The 16029-nt window shown below is 39.7% G+C and overlaps 1 protein-coding gene across 1 annotated transcript; it reads right to left on the bottom strand.

Annotated features, from left to right (window-relative positions):
* Positions 1 to 3881: 3881 nt before the first annotated feature.
* LOC108877485 (serine/threonine-protein kinase 35) lies at positions 3882 to 14997 on the bottom strand. Its single transcript, XM_018667555.2, has 3 exons — positions 14363 to 14997; positions 12361 to 13102; positions 3882 to 7126 (listed from the first exon to the last, which is right to left on the bottom strand). Exons 1-2 carry the CDS (start codon positions 14847 to 14849, stop codon positions 12384 to 12386), a joined length of 1206 nt encoding a protein of 401 aa, XP_018523071.1. The 5' UTR covers positions 14850 to 14997; the 3' UTR covers positions 3882 to 7126; positions 12361 to 12383.
* Between the last annotated feature and the right edge of the window lie 1032 nt (positions 14998 to 16029).

Below are 16029 nucleotides of genomic sequence, written 5' to 3'. Positions count from 1 at the left end.
GAAACACAAAGACTTTTCAGTGAGATAGCAAAGTCCTGTGACTCTTATTAGTTTTTATTTATGCCAAATAATTGGCAAACACCCCACAAGGAATTGCAAGATTGTGGCATCTTCCATTAACATAATTACAGTTAATCTATTATTACAGTACAGAACAAGTATATAGCCAGGGTTTATCATGATAAAGCTAGACTTAAAATCCTTCCCTAACTCTTAAATCATGACAGCTGTGTTCCTTTCTTCATGGTGATAATTAATGGAAGTTCTTTGCTTTGCATTGCTGCCTCCAATAATCATAGTCATGGTGTTACAAACTGCAGGGTTTCACATGTCATGCACAGCACAGTTCAAATCTGCAGAGATTCTGTGATAAGGTTTAAGTAGTACATCTGTGTTTAATAACATGCCTTATCATTTTACAAATAGGATATGTATCTTATTTTGGCAGGTCTTACCTGTGTGATCATACAAAACAGCAAAGAACAAACCACCTGGCTTTCTCTTCTGTCCATCTTCATCACCTTGTCCACTCTCACTCCCTTCTTCTTCTCCTCCTCTGGAGAGGATGTATTTATTAAAGCTGCCTACCTCCATTCATTTATATAGTCTCCGTTCTGATGTCACAGGCGGCGGACTGCAAAGTAAATAGTTACAGGGAAAGAATGAAAAGTCCCAGGTCTATCTCCACATTCCTGTAGTGAACCTTTTCCACTGTCACTGCTGAAAGCTGCTTAGTTAGCTCTTTTTCATCAACCATCTTGACACTTGTAGGCTAAGTTTAATGCTATATTGGCTAATTTGTAAACCTGTGATGTCTCCCAGTTGATGAAGAGTTTGGGCTACTGATCTTCATCCTCCTTTAATTTCTTCAAGATAATTTCCCTTTGTCTGACTTAAACACTATCAAGAATAGTCCCTTTCTGACAGTCTCTCCATTGAGACTTAATAGTGCAGTACCTTTTTGACTTAATACTTCAATTCAAGTTACAATATCTAAACACTGGGGAGTCATGTCTAAATCTAAATCCAATATTCAGTCTCCTTTTAGTTCTTGTTTGGTCTAGTTCCTGAATAAATTTGTCTTATGTTTGGTTTTGGGCTGGTAATGTGGAGTGGGTTTATCAGAGCTTTGGTTGCCTGAACTGGCTGCTGATTAAAGCTGCACTGATCCATTTTTTCACATTAACAATGTGATAATAACAATGGACGGAGAATTATATCACAATCTGCACTTCTTCAAATCCTACAGAGCTTTTTTTGCCTCTTACAGTGATATGTCAATATGTCAGTTGTTATCTCTGAAACTCACTCGCTACTTACTGTATGTATTTACCCACTGCTCTTTTACACTGGTGTCAGAATTTATTGTTCTAAAGTACCCTTCAAAAACTACAAAGTATCTGAAAGGACTGTCTTTTAATATCCCATAATGCAATGAGTCATATTTCATAGTGTCTAAAATTTTACTCAACTATCAAGTTGAATGTCTTTTACACAGAGAACAATAAATGAGTAGTTTCCATCCATCCATCTATCTATGGCACTTACCTGTTAAGGGTTGCAGGGGTGCTTAAATCTATCCCAGCTGACATTGGGCGAGAGGTGGGGTACACCCTGTACGGATCGCCAGTCTATTGCAGGGCCAACACATATAGACAAACAACCATTCACACTCACCAACCTAAGCTGCATGTCTTTGGACTGTGGGAGGAAGCTGGAGTACCTGGAGAGAAACCATGCAGGCACAGGGAGAACATGCAAACTCAACACAGAAAAGCCCTTGGCTCAAACCCTCTTGCTGTGAGGTGACAGTGCTAACCACTGAGTAGTTTCAGACACTCAGTGGTTAGCACTGTGTTAAAAGCTTTCTGTTGCCCCCATGTGGCTATAAATATACATGTGAAATGCTGCAATAAAAATATAAAAAAAACTCAGATTAGCTGAGTAACTCCTTCCACATCACATGCAGTCATTTCATTCAGTGGTAATATCCATTAAAGGAACTGCTGGACTGCTACTTTACATATGTTTGCATGTGCCTTTATGTAAAGAATACCTACAGTAGAATTGCAAGAAACAATGATGGCTATTTGTCTCCACCTAGTGTTAGAATTAGATACACTATTTAAATTACAAAAATACAGGGAAGCAACTTATTTGTATTTGGCTTTCCCTCACTGAGTAAAACCAGACTTTGTTCTTTCATTAGATTTTAACTTTCTGCAAGAAGTTACATACACATCATATAAACTGTAATTGATGCCTGGTGGTAGAAAGTACATTTAAGCAAATAATTGGTGCTTATACTGTCCTTTGACTGGTTACTTCTACAGCACTGAAAGGTAAGCTATTTTTTTTGTGTCATGTGTATGTGTCTAACTATGATTTATATCATTTTATTCTTGTAGTAAAATTGGCTAATATTGACACACTTTTACTTATTATGGTTTTGAAACTTTTAATTGAGTATTTTATTCATTCAACCTTTACTTAAGTAAAGGAATACTTTAACTAGAAGTTACTACCACACTGGCAGCCCATTGCAACACACTACCATGTTTGACTGAAACAGGATGATAATGTCCCCATCCATGAAGGGCATGAAGGGTCACTGAATGGTTTGATGAATATGAAAATAATGTGAATCATATGCTATGGCCTTCACAGTCACCAAATCTCAGCACCAGTTGAACACTTATAAGAGATTTTGGACGGGATACACCCATGATTTGAATTTGGTAAACTCATGATCAGAAATGATCCAGTGATTCCTTTAAGCTGTTAAGCTGTTACTCTGGACTTCTTCTTTTGCCTTGTGCTGAGATCTCCCCAGTGGAATTTGCAGACAATGAGATAGATTTCTTATTAGTGATGATTCATCAGCTGCTTTGGAATCAGTGGCTCATTGGTTGCTTATGACCTGATCAGCTGTGTTCAGTGGGATCTTACTCTAAATTAAGATAATTCACTTCAGCTCAAAGGCATGATCAAGAGATATAACTCAAGACTTTGTGGATGACTGGGGAGATGGAGGATAAAGCCCAGCTAGTTACGCTATGTAATGGTACCGAGGTGTCTAGTGGATTGGTAGGGTTGTTGTGTGTCTATATGTTGTGTACACTCACAGACACATTAGATTAATAATTATTCATTCATTCATTATCTATATCGCTTATCCATTATGGGTTGTGGAGCCTATTCCAGCTGACATTGGACGAGAGGTGGGGTACACCCTGGTCCATCGCAGGGCCAACACATACAGACAAACAACCATTCACACTCACATTCAGACCTATGGGCAGTTCAGAGTCACCAATAAACTCAACTTGCATGTCTTTGGACTGTGGGAGGCAGCCATAGTACCTGGAGAGAACCCACACAGGCACAGGAAGAGCATGCAAACGTAAAAAACAAACCTGGAACCTTCTTGCTCTGAGGTGACAGTGCTAACCACTGCACTATCATGCCACCCTGGATTCATAATTATTCTATTTCATAATTAATAATATGATTTGTGTAAAGTTATAATGGATTTGAGTATAATAATCAAAATGTTTTGTTGACAATAATAAAAATATAGTATGATCAAAAATTGTTTAATTTTAGCTGAATCATAACATGTCTTAACTACATATGAGGGTCTTGTAGCAGTAAGGCAACAGTGAATCAAACTGCAATTCACAAGTGCCAGTAAACATGACAGGTGTTAAGTATCATCAGCTTCCTGTAGCTTATTACTGTGTGCCCATATCATATGTGCACAGGGAAAATGGGCAACCCCAGGTAACCTATAAACTCCACACCACTCCAGCTTTACTGAATTCTTTCCCACACCTCCTCCACAGTTGAGTCATTGTTATACAAATGTTAATTCATACAGATTTAGGTATTCCCAACCTTTATTGAAACAGAGCTCTGATATGTACAAAGTTGGCAATAAAAAAAACATGTTTTCATCCAAGCAAATGGTTTTAATTACATGTACATCAAGGACTGTAAATCCAGTTGAAATAAAGGGTCAAATGGTCCACCTGAACTCAAGATCCAGTTGTCTAGTATAGTTCCTGTCAGGATGAGAAATAGAGGACTAACACAAAATCAACCAGACCTGGATTGTTCCACAATGCATCCAGGGAGGCAGAGTTGCATAGAAGAGTGTTCATAAAATGCATGTAAAACAAGTGACGTATTAGTCATTAGAGTTTAGTCAAACATGGTGCTGCTACACAAATTGAAAGGTACATTATCCCAACACCAATGGAAAGCATCCAGAGTCCGTTACATGGACATGAGGGTTATTTTAAGAGTTTGCTTAATATTTTGAAATTTTCAGTACATTCCTCTAAATGAAAGTAAAATGAATGCCATTCCTAAGATATCTAAATAAAATCTTAAGAGTACATTACCATTTGCTCATCTCCAGCTCAAGATTATCACTTCTACCCAAATATTCATACATTAGTGAAACAAAGATGGGGAACTGAGGTGCTTTTTTCACAAAGGTTCAAGCAATTAGCCGACGTACATCATGGCCTGGGTTGGGCTAAAGCCGTGTAAACATCTGTATCAGTGTAAACCCATTTCTCATAACGCAGCAGTAAAACAGAAAGAAACAGTCAAGCAACTGAGAGTTGTCAAAAGCTGTGTTGCTTATACAATCCAATACTTTCACTAAAAGAAAAACTGCACACACCCGACAAATACTGTGATGACTTTAAATAAAAAGCTATTGCTTTGAAATCTGCCAGGTTTTCTTTCTAACTGAGGAATGTCTTTGTTGGAAAAATGAAACGATGGCTCAGTAAAGAAAGGGTGAAAATGTGTAGAAGCATGAGGTAGTACAATTAAAAAGGATTCTAAATTATTCAGGGTCCCAGTTTAGTTGGACACATGACAGACTTGAATGACGTTTTTCATTCAAATTCTGTGGTCCTCCGACCTTTGGTTTAAGGACAAAAGAAAAAAAAAGAAGAAAAAAAATCAGGGTACAACATTCAGCTGTGGTTCATTAGACAAATATCCCGCAAGGCTTTTAAACATACTATTTTTCACATTCCATTTTTAATCACAGGCACCTCACAAAAGCGTGTGACTGATTTTAGCAACACTTATTTAAGAACAAGAAACAAATCCTGTTCATAATCCATATTGAACCCTAAATAGTGTGAAATTAATAGGCCAGTCTGCTCCTTTAACATCAATGGTGCCTGTTCAAACATCAAGCCTTCAGTTCCAACTAAAAACCTGATTTCCCTCAGCAAATAAATGGGCCACAGAAAAAGAGTGAGGGCATTAAATCATCAAGACCATATACCCTGGATAATGTATCTGGAGTGCCAAATCAAAGAAAAATACAGCAGCTAGCCAAATTTTGCCTGACTACCAGTCAGTTTCAAGGCACCATAGGTATAAAGGATTGGAGTGGAAATTAAAGATGCAAAGTGTCTATGAGGTCTAACTTAAGTGACAGATTGCAAAATAACCTCCTCATGGTTTCTATGTGAAGGCAGAGAGTGTGGGAGAAGATAAAAGGGGACATGTGAATGCTTATCTCTCCTGATATACTACTTAATTAAAATAACATTCCCTCTATCACACATCTAGCTCAGGATGTATTTATGCTCAACAAAATGTATTAATAACAGCTGTGTTGACAAAGACAAACAAACAAACAAACCAAAAAAAAAAAACTGTTAAATTAAATTAGACCTGGGCTTTAACTTCCTAGCTTTCACATTCATACCAACAAAAGATTACATCCAAAAGGTCCATGTGAAACTCAAACAACTAACTGAAAATACTCTGCCCTGCATCCTCAGGGTCAAGTCTGCTTGCGTTTATGAGCATTAAGTGACTGGACAGTGGACATCTAAGGATGTACCTTAGAAAGGTGGCAGAGTGAAGAGGTAAGCGTGATAATGCCAAAAAGTACCATAAAATTTGTGGTATCTATTAAAGGATTGTGGAAATAAAGGGTGGTGCTGTGTTTCAAGAGTTTCCATTGATCCCTTTGGATAGACTGCTTAACACATGATCACAATATGACAGTAAAATCAAGAAAACAAACCCCGGCTAAAAATATCTAGAATTATCCAGTGGCTAATAGAGATGGGTGATTTTTTTTTACTGTGAGACAATATAAATTTGCCAGAAATTCTGCCACACTGTTTATACCAAGGTAACTATGCCTTTAAAACTGCTGCTTTCACTGCAGACAAGCTGTGAATCAAAGAGCAAGACTTTATTCTGACAATATTGAATTTACAGGGTTTTGCATCGCTTTGATTCTCTGGGTTAGCTAAAATAGTCTCGACTGAATATCTGGAAAATTAACTTTATCGTGATAGAATTATACCAATATTACAATTTAGATCCCCTTCTCCTAATAACTAACCATGACCCCTATGTAGTGTACCTCCATGTTAACCAACAGATGTCCAGAGAAATTTAACACCGACAACACAGTAAGGGCAGTGACAATGTCATAACATAAAGCTGTCAAATCTCACTGGGGCAACACATGGCACTGATGTTGTTAACAACAGACAATCAACAGGAAAAACACAAGGCAGGTACGGTAAAACATCTGACAAAAGACCAGACAAAATAACAAAAATAACAAAAATCTCCATCACATGAAGGTTCCCAGTAGCAATATGTATCTGATGTTACAGTGATTTTTTTGAAGATTATCAAAGTACCAGACACATGTAGACATCACCTCTGTGAACACACACATATAGACTAATGCTGCAGCTTAGCTTCATTTTAGAGTAAATCAATGTACTGCCCTTGGTTCAGCATAGTGCCACTGTATTGTCTTTTCTGAGGGGAATTTCTCCAGACCTCTATTCTTTGATGGAGGTGTGGCTACACCCATTTAACCAAGCTTCCCACTAAGCAGCAGATGTAACATTTCTGGCTCTGTTAGAATATTCAGGGGAGGACAATCAGTCTCTATCAGAACTGGCAGATGACCTCACTGTAAACAACTTAAAAAGAAAACAAAAATCCCATTTCAGCATCTAAACTGCTTTCCTTTGCTTCTCCTTATTCTTCACAGTCTTTAACAGAGATGAACACAGAGACCCTCATTGTTGTAGCAGCTCCAGGTAGAAACACGTGTCTGCAGAGAGACAAAAGGAAAAAAAAACCTTCAATAAAAAGTGTTAAAAAAAAACAACAAGTGAATAGACAGCAACAACGACAAAGCTGAGATGTTACAGTTTATCTTAAACTTAGGGCTTAAGATATTACTTCATCTCTAGTATGGCTGATAAAACACAAATCAGGAAAAACTATTGTGTATCAAATCTCATTAATGGCCTTCTGCATGTACAGTACTACAGTACAGTAAAAACACTGTACACTACAGTACAGTAAAAACACTGTCTGATTACCTGTGTAACCTGATTTCTCAGAGTGACCTGGTTTCTTGTGTGTATGTAAACATCTTGCCTGTGTAATCTGCAAACACTCTGTGTCAATAAGACACAAGATGCATGTACTGGTCATTGTTTGGCTCATAGTGACACATGAAGACACATACAGGCCAGATGCCCGCGAGGTTAATCTTCCTGATTCTCACCTTTTTCTCTAGCACCAATATCAGACCAAAATTTGAACATGTGCACAGGAAATATTTAATTCTAATGTGTCATGAAATTTAAGAAATTGATTAACCAGAGAAATTCATTAATAGAGAAAACAATTGTTGGTTGTGGCTCTAAAATACATCCAAGCTCCCCAGAAGGTGATTTTTCACAGTGAAAACAATATCTCCACAGAGATTTCAAAATGTTTAACACAGCAGACCATACACAGCTTAGTTGTTTAAGAGATAAAACCACATTTCATCATTATACTGCAGTACAAAAGAATAAATCCTACAAGTCTAATGGTGATCACATGAAGAACTAGTGACTTTGATATAATTGTTTCTCTGGAATAAGTAGCCTAGCGTAGTTTGAATTCATTCTAACCCTAAAAATAATGGCGCTGTTGTGAAGAACCAGGAATTCAGTTTTGGAAAGGCCACACCACACGCAGGTCTGACTGACTTGGAATTTGACACGCAAATCCAACTCACTGTGCTCTGCAAAAAAACCTCTTGAATCATAGTCCTGCCATGATAGAGTTTTTGTTAATTTGCATAATGTGGAAAACTGTGAAATGGACAGAATGTTTTGGATTTTGACTTCATCAACACAAAATTTGGTATGCAGTCTTAGGTGACTGAGATACTCATTTTCTGTTAGAAATGGGCAAGATCAGTTGAAAATCATCAACCAAAATTTCCTTGCATGAGGCAGGGTGAGTGTGTATTGGCCATATTTCATTAACAATTGGTCCAATCATCAGAAATCTTGGCACATCTCTTCAGGCTGTGATTAAGAATGGGTTTATTAAAGCATTGTGAACCTAACCACCAAAAGTAGTGCACATACTCTGGGGGCAACTATTAACCAAAATCTTTAGTGTCATATTGATTGTTGCCTGGTGCGGCCTATCACATAGTTGCTCATAACTCAAGATGCATTTGAGCAATCCTGATTAAACTCACTGGAGCAATCCTGGGCCTATGACCTGGGGATACACAGAGTTTTGTTCAAATCTGATGAAGTGGGGACAAATGGCAGGCTTTGAATTCAAAGTCACTGAAATGTTGGCGACATGAATTTGATGAAGTACGTGAACTTCTTTAAACAGGGTTAACCTATAGCTGAAGTGACTTTGTTGGGATTGATCAAACCTGAAACCAAATGCAAATTACCACTTGTAGCTAGATTTCAAACTTGCTGCTTTTTTTAGCCTCACTACTTCTCAGGCTCTACGATTGGGGAACAAATGAAGTGGTGCTTTACACATTGGGCTTCTTTGGTAATTCATCTGATATTTTAAGCTCAAACAGTATGGTATCTCTCCTGACATATCTTGATTTGCTTGCAGACCATCTGGCAGCAGCTCTTTTACAAGCAAACAATGTTTTCCTTGAGGAGACACTGAGGCTCCCTGAGCGATTTCACAGCCAAATACTTAACACAACCTGTAAAAGGTGTGTGGCACATAGACAACTAGAGATATTACTAACAGTTTACCAGGCTGATTTGAACCACTGAGTCTTACAGCACAGCAATGGGGCCGTGAAATTTGCAGCAGCCTATAAACACAAAGATGTGCTGAGTCAGTGCAGTAATGCCACGTTGCTGCAGCAAATAGTCTTAATACTGTTTTACAGCAGTGTCCACTGCAGAGTGCTCTGTCTGCTGCACATACACGTTAACTGACAGTCACAAATCTCCCGCATTTATACAAATATTCCAAACATAAAGAGTTTGAATTCTGTGTGGCAATGTGGATAGCAGAACTGTAGCAACAACTGGTAAGGCTGACATGATAAAAAGCACTGAAGGCATTCACTCAGCAAGCTGTAAACAAAGCCTGAGGTGTGGTGGGACAGACCATTGGGAGGGTTTTACTGAGGTCACAGGCCTGTTGTCAATTACACTGACAGGGCAGCTGAGTCCAGGGCCACAAAAACTTCCAGATAGCCTGGGAGGGCCTGCTCTCCACCTCACATCAACAGAGTTAATATGTCTGACAGCAGGCCAGTCTGTAAACTGCTGTGTTGGGGATTATCATCAGCAGCGAGAAGCCAGAGCCACTTGTGAATCCTGCGGTACAAACAGTCCTTTGTTAAATCTGACCTGCACCATGGGAGGGGACTGGTGTGTTTAGAGATGTGCAGTCGCTTGGCTTGCCAGTCACTGACTGTGCCCAGCTATGTGGTCATAGATTTTCCGAACATACCCTGTTGCATAACTGACTTAAAGGGGTTCAGGCAGGGATTTAGAGATTTATGATGCAGCTTGTAGAGACAACATGATTTAATGGTCAGTGCTGACTTGTCACTTTTATGTAAGATGAGAATTTGACTGACAGGTGTGTGGTCTGGATTAACCCTTTAGCTGCTTTCAGACAGATATCCCGCTATATTGCTGTTGGGGAAAAAAACCTGCATTATGCTGATATTGCTTGTTTACACTCAACTCGTCTGTCCTGCCTTGTCAACTCTCGCTCTCACACAGATGTCGGTCCAGCTCTGTGGCTACCTCCACTGCCAGCTTATACCCACAGTAACATCTATCCGAAGTCTTGAACACCATACATACAACTGAAAAATTCTACAAAATGAAGGATATAACCCCCTAATAGTTTAAGGGTTAGTTCACCAAAATTATAAACACACTTTCTCACTGGTTCCGACACATGAATGAGAATTGTGGATTTTGACTCTGACACTTCCATTGGAGGCATGTTAGGAAAGGACCTTCTGCTCTTTGTGAATTTATTTGACCATTTAAGCTTGCTGAACTCATTAACATGCTTACAAGACAAATATCTAATTCAGTGTCTGGTGAATGGGCAGGGAGCTGAGTGGGGGATGGAGGAAAGGATGAGTGGGAGGTGGTGGCTGTGTGTGTGGGGTGGGGGGCAGTGGACTGACATGCCAAAAGCAGAGTGGGAGATGGTCTGGGATGTTTGCAGCTCCTACCCCCACCACTAATGTGCACTAAAACAAAGACAAAAGGTATAGTCCCTGTTACACAGAGATCACGCGATATAGGTGTTTAGAATTTCCTTGAACACGCAGCCATTGGTCGTTTACACAGAACCCCATGAAGGCAGTGTAATGCTGCCCTGGTGTGTGATTTTATACAGAATGCCAGCATTCTGGAATCAGAAGCATAACGTATGATGTCAACAGCATGAGCATCTGGTGTGACGTATGCATCCAAGTGATGTTGCCTTTGCTAGCTGTGAACATTTTGACTAGTCTTACAATGCAAGCAAAGTTACCCGCTAGTACAAAACAACAAGAGGAGCAAGAATATGCTTACTCAGCTTCTTTAAAACACAGGCAGGGTGAGAGGGTGGTTTCAGCTGCATAAGAGGTGTTCCAGGCAAGATGACTGAGAACAAATGAGCACATATACAAAGGATAGTCACCGCAGTTACTAAATATGTGCCCTAAGCAACATGCTAACCACGACCCACCCTCGCTCTTAACTATTCACTTGCCCACGTGAAATTAACTGGAACATGTCACAACACCTCACCCTGTAAATTTAATTTACTGTAACTGACTGACAGCCATCAGAAAACGAAACTGTACAGACATGAGGCTAAAGGTTTTGACGCAGACATTGAGCATTAAAACTCCTAACAGCTGGAAGACATTGGCAGTGTTCTACTTATTTGTTTACAGTAAAACAGACTGAAAAATTTCTCTAAAAATAAAAAAAGAGAGAGAGAAGTTAAAACCTTGGGTGCTGTCTTACCCACTTACAGCTGGCCAACTGTGGCATGAAGTGGGTGTTAATGCCAGATTGTATGGAAATTGTCGGACAGGAGGAAGGCCACAGAGCAGGGTTTGATTATGTGTGCTGACCTATTCAGGTCAACCACAGATACAGGTTAAATCCACAACACTATGCTGGTCTGGAAGGGGTAAAACACAGCTGAAATGCCATAGAGACACAGTTTGAGACACTTTGCATTGCAATAAAGCATGCTGAGGGACTCATTCCAGAAATAGCTGTGAACTTGGAAATTGCAGTATAATAACCTACTGAGTGTATTCCCACGTGCATAATGATATTTCATCTTGAACTCAACAGCGCCACAGATGAATCAGAACACTCTAAGTTGTCACTGCAGAATCAATAAAATCAGCAGATTAATCCTTTGGTGGTAAGATAAATGCCAGCACTGGCATAAATTCACTGTCATACTTTTGTGGAAACACCAAATTTATGTTTCCACAATATTGGCTAATCCAAGCTGTTGTGGCAAAAAAAAAAACATAACAACTGTCTCAGGGGAATGGTTTTAGTTCAAACATGTTTCTAAATATATAAAACTGATTAAGTCCTCCAGTTTCACAGTGAACATATCAGTTGTGCAAATGTTCTAAATTGTTGAGCTAATCTCTGCTTCTCTTTATCTACAGCTTTCCAGGACTAGTATAGATTTTCTAGAGAACTAAAAGGGTAATGGCTGACCAGTAGAGGCTGCATGCTTCACATTCCAATGCTGTACAAAAATGCACATCTCAGATTGTTGAAACAAGTATCTCCATGTGTACTTGCTTTTTGGTGAGAAAACACTGAATTACATTATGTGTAAAGTTTTTCTGCTGAAATGTGAATACTGCATGTAGTCACTGTGAACCACCTACAAACACTATTACCACATCAAACTGGAGATCCAGTAATTCATAAACAGGCTTAATATACAGTTCATTAAAAAGGCTGGAGAAGTCATGAGGCAATTAAATGAAAACAAAGATATAAATACCTGTAAAACAATCTGGCTGAGGGTCATGCTGCACACATAACCTGGTCCATTCTGGCCTGCAGCTCAAATGCATCTGGCCGGTCCTGAGGGTTGACGGCAAGCATGTCCTGAAGCAGCTTCCTCACTCCGTCAGACATGCATGATCTGCGTTTCTGTGGGATGCTCAGTACCATCTTTGGATTCTCTAGCAGTGCCTCACCCACTGGCACAATGTCTGCTCCTTGTCTCACATATGTTCCCAGGAGCTCCCGCTTAGACTCTGCGTCAATGAAAGTAATTCTCTCCAACATGGCCCAAATGATGATGCCTAGAGCAAATATGTCAGCCTTGGCTGTGTAGTGGCCCTCCCACACTTCAGGAGCCATATAGAAGTCTGAACCGCATGCCGACGACAACCAAAATTTATTGACATTCACATTTTTGTTCTTATCTTCACCTTCTTTGCCCTCGCTGGTGTTACCCAAACCAGCGCAAACTTTGCTCAAACCAAAGTCAGCCACCTTGAGGACTGGAGTGCCTGACTTCTCTGAGATGAGAATGTTGTCAGGTTTGAGGTCTCTGTGGACAATGTTGTTTTCATGCAGGAAAGCGACGGCACTGGTCAGCTGCAGCATAAAACTATTGTTGGTTCGTGGGTCGGGCTTCCGAGACAGGATGAATTGGTTAAGGTCACCGCCCTCACAGAACTCCATTACAAACCAAAGGTAACAAGGCTCCTCTGGAGGACTGAGCACTCTCTCACCTGAAACACACACGCACCAGATATTTACACAGTGACATAATGTTACACAACACTTTGAGTAGTTACATGTGGGAAAAAACTAAACATATCTTGTAGATGATTTGGACATGTCATTGAGAAAATACATGAGATCACCAGTTGTTGATATGGTAAATGTGGTTATTGTTATTCCATATGCTTTGGCATATGGTACACATTTCAAGTAAGAACAATATGTCAAACTGAGCATAATGATTAAAATTTCATCATTAATGGCTCGCTGTAGGCCCCCCAAAATTGAAGGCATACATTATTCATTGACTTACTTCTTGCATTGCTAGACCCACTCCATACAGGCCACTGACTGAGAAGCATATTTCAAATATCAAGGAGGCCTAACTGCATACAGCTACACACTGATGAGCAGCAAGAAATCATTTGTGGTTTGGAGTGATAGCTGTGATATTCCTTAGTCTTTCACAATATTACCATAATGTAATTAAATAACACTAGACAAACACAAGGGAACAAGCACAGCACATGAAGACAAACTTTACAAAACAGCAAAAACTTTGCTGATGTGTAGAATTTGGCAGAAGTGCAGTAGTTGTCAGTAGAATGTGCAAAAATATCTCTGTGAATACAGCCAACACAGTAGACTCCATTTTAGTGAGTCTGAGCCACGGGAGCTCCCTCTCAGAATCTGCCCATCCCCCCATCGAGTCAGTGTCATGGCGACAACAACAATTCTACTTGAAAGAAATTTTCATTAAACAAAGCCAGCCTTACAACTATACCTTGCCGGCAACATTTTCTTTGAGTGCACTGAGACTTAACTACAGGTGAACGCCACAAATGCCAAGACAAAAGGCAAGACAAGCAGGATTTAATATCTTCCTCTGGGTTAGCTAAACCGAATGACCAGTGTGATGTAACTGGTTAGACACTCATCGAAACTGTTCAATGATAGGCCCTAATGACAAGTTATTTGAAAAAGCCCAGCCTTAACATACATACCATATGACTAAATATACAATAAATCAGTCTCTTAAATCTGAGGAACTAACTCTTGGTGTGGATACGAAATCAAAACTACATTGACACCTATTGTAAGTTATGATTACATTAGCCATATCGAATGACCACCAACAGTCTTTGCAACGATAACACAGTTTCTCCTTTAATTCGGCACACCAAAATGCAGCACTTACTTCATTCTAATCTCTGAGTCTGGAGAAATGACTCAGCTCGACCAGGTAGCGTTGAAAACTGGAGACTAACCTTTTAGTGAAGTCTCCACCAGGCGCAGGTACTGTTTAGACCGTTTATTCCCATGACTCATTTTCTGAGCCATACCGTTCCTCTGCAGCACACACTCTTCCAACTGCACCACATTTTGATGCCGTTTCTCCAGGCTCGCCAGCGCCCAGAACTCTTGTAAGGCGAGCTCCACGTTTTCCGGCGCGTCGCATCGCAGTTTCTTCACAGCAACTTTAGCACCGGACCTGCGGGCCACCGCTTCATACACCACGCCGTATGTACCCCTTCCTACCTCCCGCAGCAGGCTGTAGCGGGGCGCCATGACCCTCCGCTCCAGACTGTCCTGCTTGAAGAGACCGGTGTCCTCCTCCATGTCATGGTCGTCTTCCGTGTTTCCCACGCTCAGACATCGCAGCACACCGGACTCGTCAGCTCGTGCTCCGGTTTGTTGTCTGCAGTTGGCTCGCGCGCTCCTCGTGCGTCTCCGCCAGTTGCCAACTGTATCCATACGTCCCCGTGAATCTTTCACGACTCAAATAATAAATAAATAAAAGTCCACATGGTGTCAACAATGCGATTCGTCTCTCACCTTTACTGAACGGTGAAAACAGGAAAGAAACTTGCTCAGCAATGTAGGCTAAAGAGGGGAGGAGTAAATGGTGCGAAAGTGTAATAAAGATCGCTACAATATATAAAAGTATTTCCGGTTTGACCTTCAAAATAAAATGTAAGTTTTGACGTTTGTCTTGGGTACGCTAAGATGACAAGTTAAATTCATTAACATGGGATGCATTCTAAATAAACAAACAATTCATGCTTTTAAAAAAGGATAATTAGTATAGTTATATTTTCCAAGCTACAGCCTAATTAATTCAAACGCTTACTACATTAATTGCAAACACAAGAGTTGATGCCCCTACCAATATTCGGTGTTATTTGAAAATTCGATGTTATTCAAGAAACTTGAGTACAACAGAAAAGTAGGTTATTGTATTTAATTATGCTTAACTGACAAACATAAAAGTTAGACTCTTTAAGAGAAAGAATTCTCAAGTAAATATCTGTGATTTGCAGGATACATGTAAAAAAAAAACAAAAAAACAAACAGATTATTTCACTGTGCCATATTTTAATACAATGTCTCGTCAATATCAACTTCTATTGTATATTGTAGAAATGTTGTACTTTTATAATTAAACTGAAAAATAACCCTATTTCCGGCCTATTTCAGGCTCAATGTGGCTATTGACACTCCTTCAGGGACAGGTTGCAGGGTTCAGATGAACCATTGCCGAAGAACACGGGGTACCAAAATACACTAACAGAAAATATCCTCTTTCTGTGTCGGTGAACATATGATAATTTGTAAACGTTACATTCATCAAGCGAATGAAATTAATTAACATATATAGTAAATTACAGAAACGTCGTATATTTAAACTTTTTTCTAGGTAAATTATGACATTGCTGTACAAAAATGCCCGTGAATCCAAACGTGAAATAAAGGTCAATTTTTTTTTAGAATAATGCGGTAACAATGCGGTAAAACTTGGTTTATTTACATGGGAAACGTATTCGTCGTTTGCGTTTACTTTGCTCCCCCTCCAGTTTTCCTCTGATGGTTTCTTCCTTTCATCCAGCATGGTAGTTCACGTGCGCGCGTCCTTACCCCGCAAGGGCACGTGTTG

This window comes from Lates calcarifer, linkage group LG12, assembly GCF_001640805.2.
Source record: "Lates calcarifer isolate ASB-BC8 linkage group LG12, TLL_Latcal_v3, whole genome shotgun sequence".
NCBI lineage: Eukaryota > Metazoa > Chordata > Actinopteri > Centropomidae > Lates > Lates calcarifer.
This window is presented reverse-complemented; position numbering and strand designations above follow the sequence as displayed.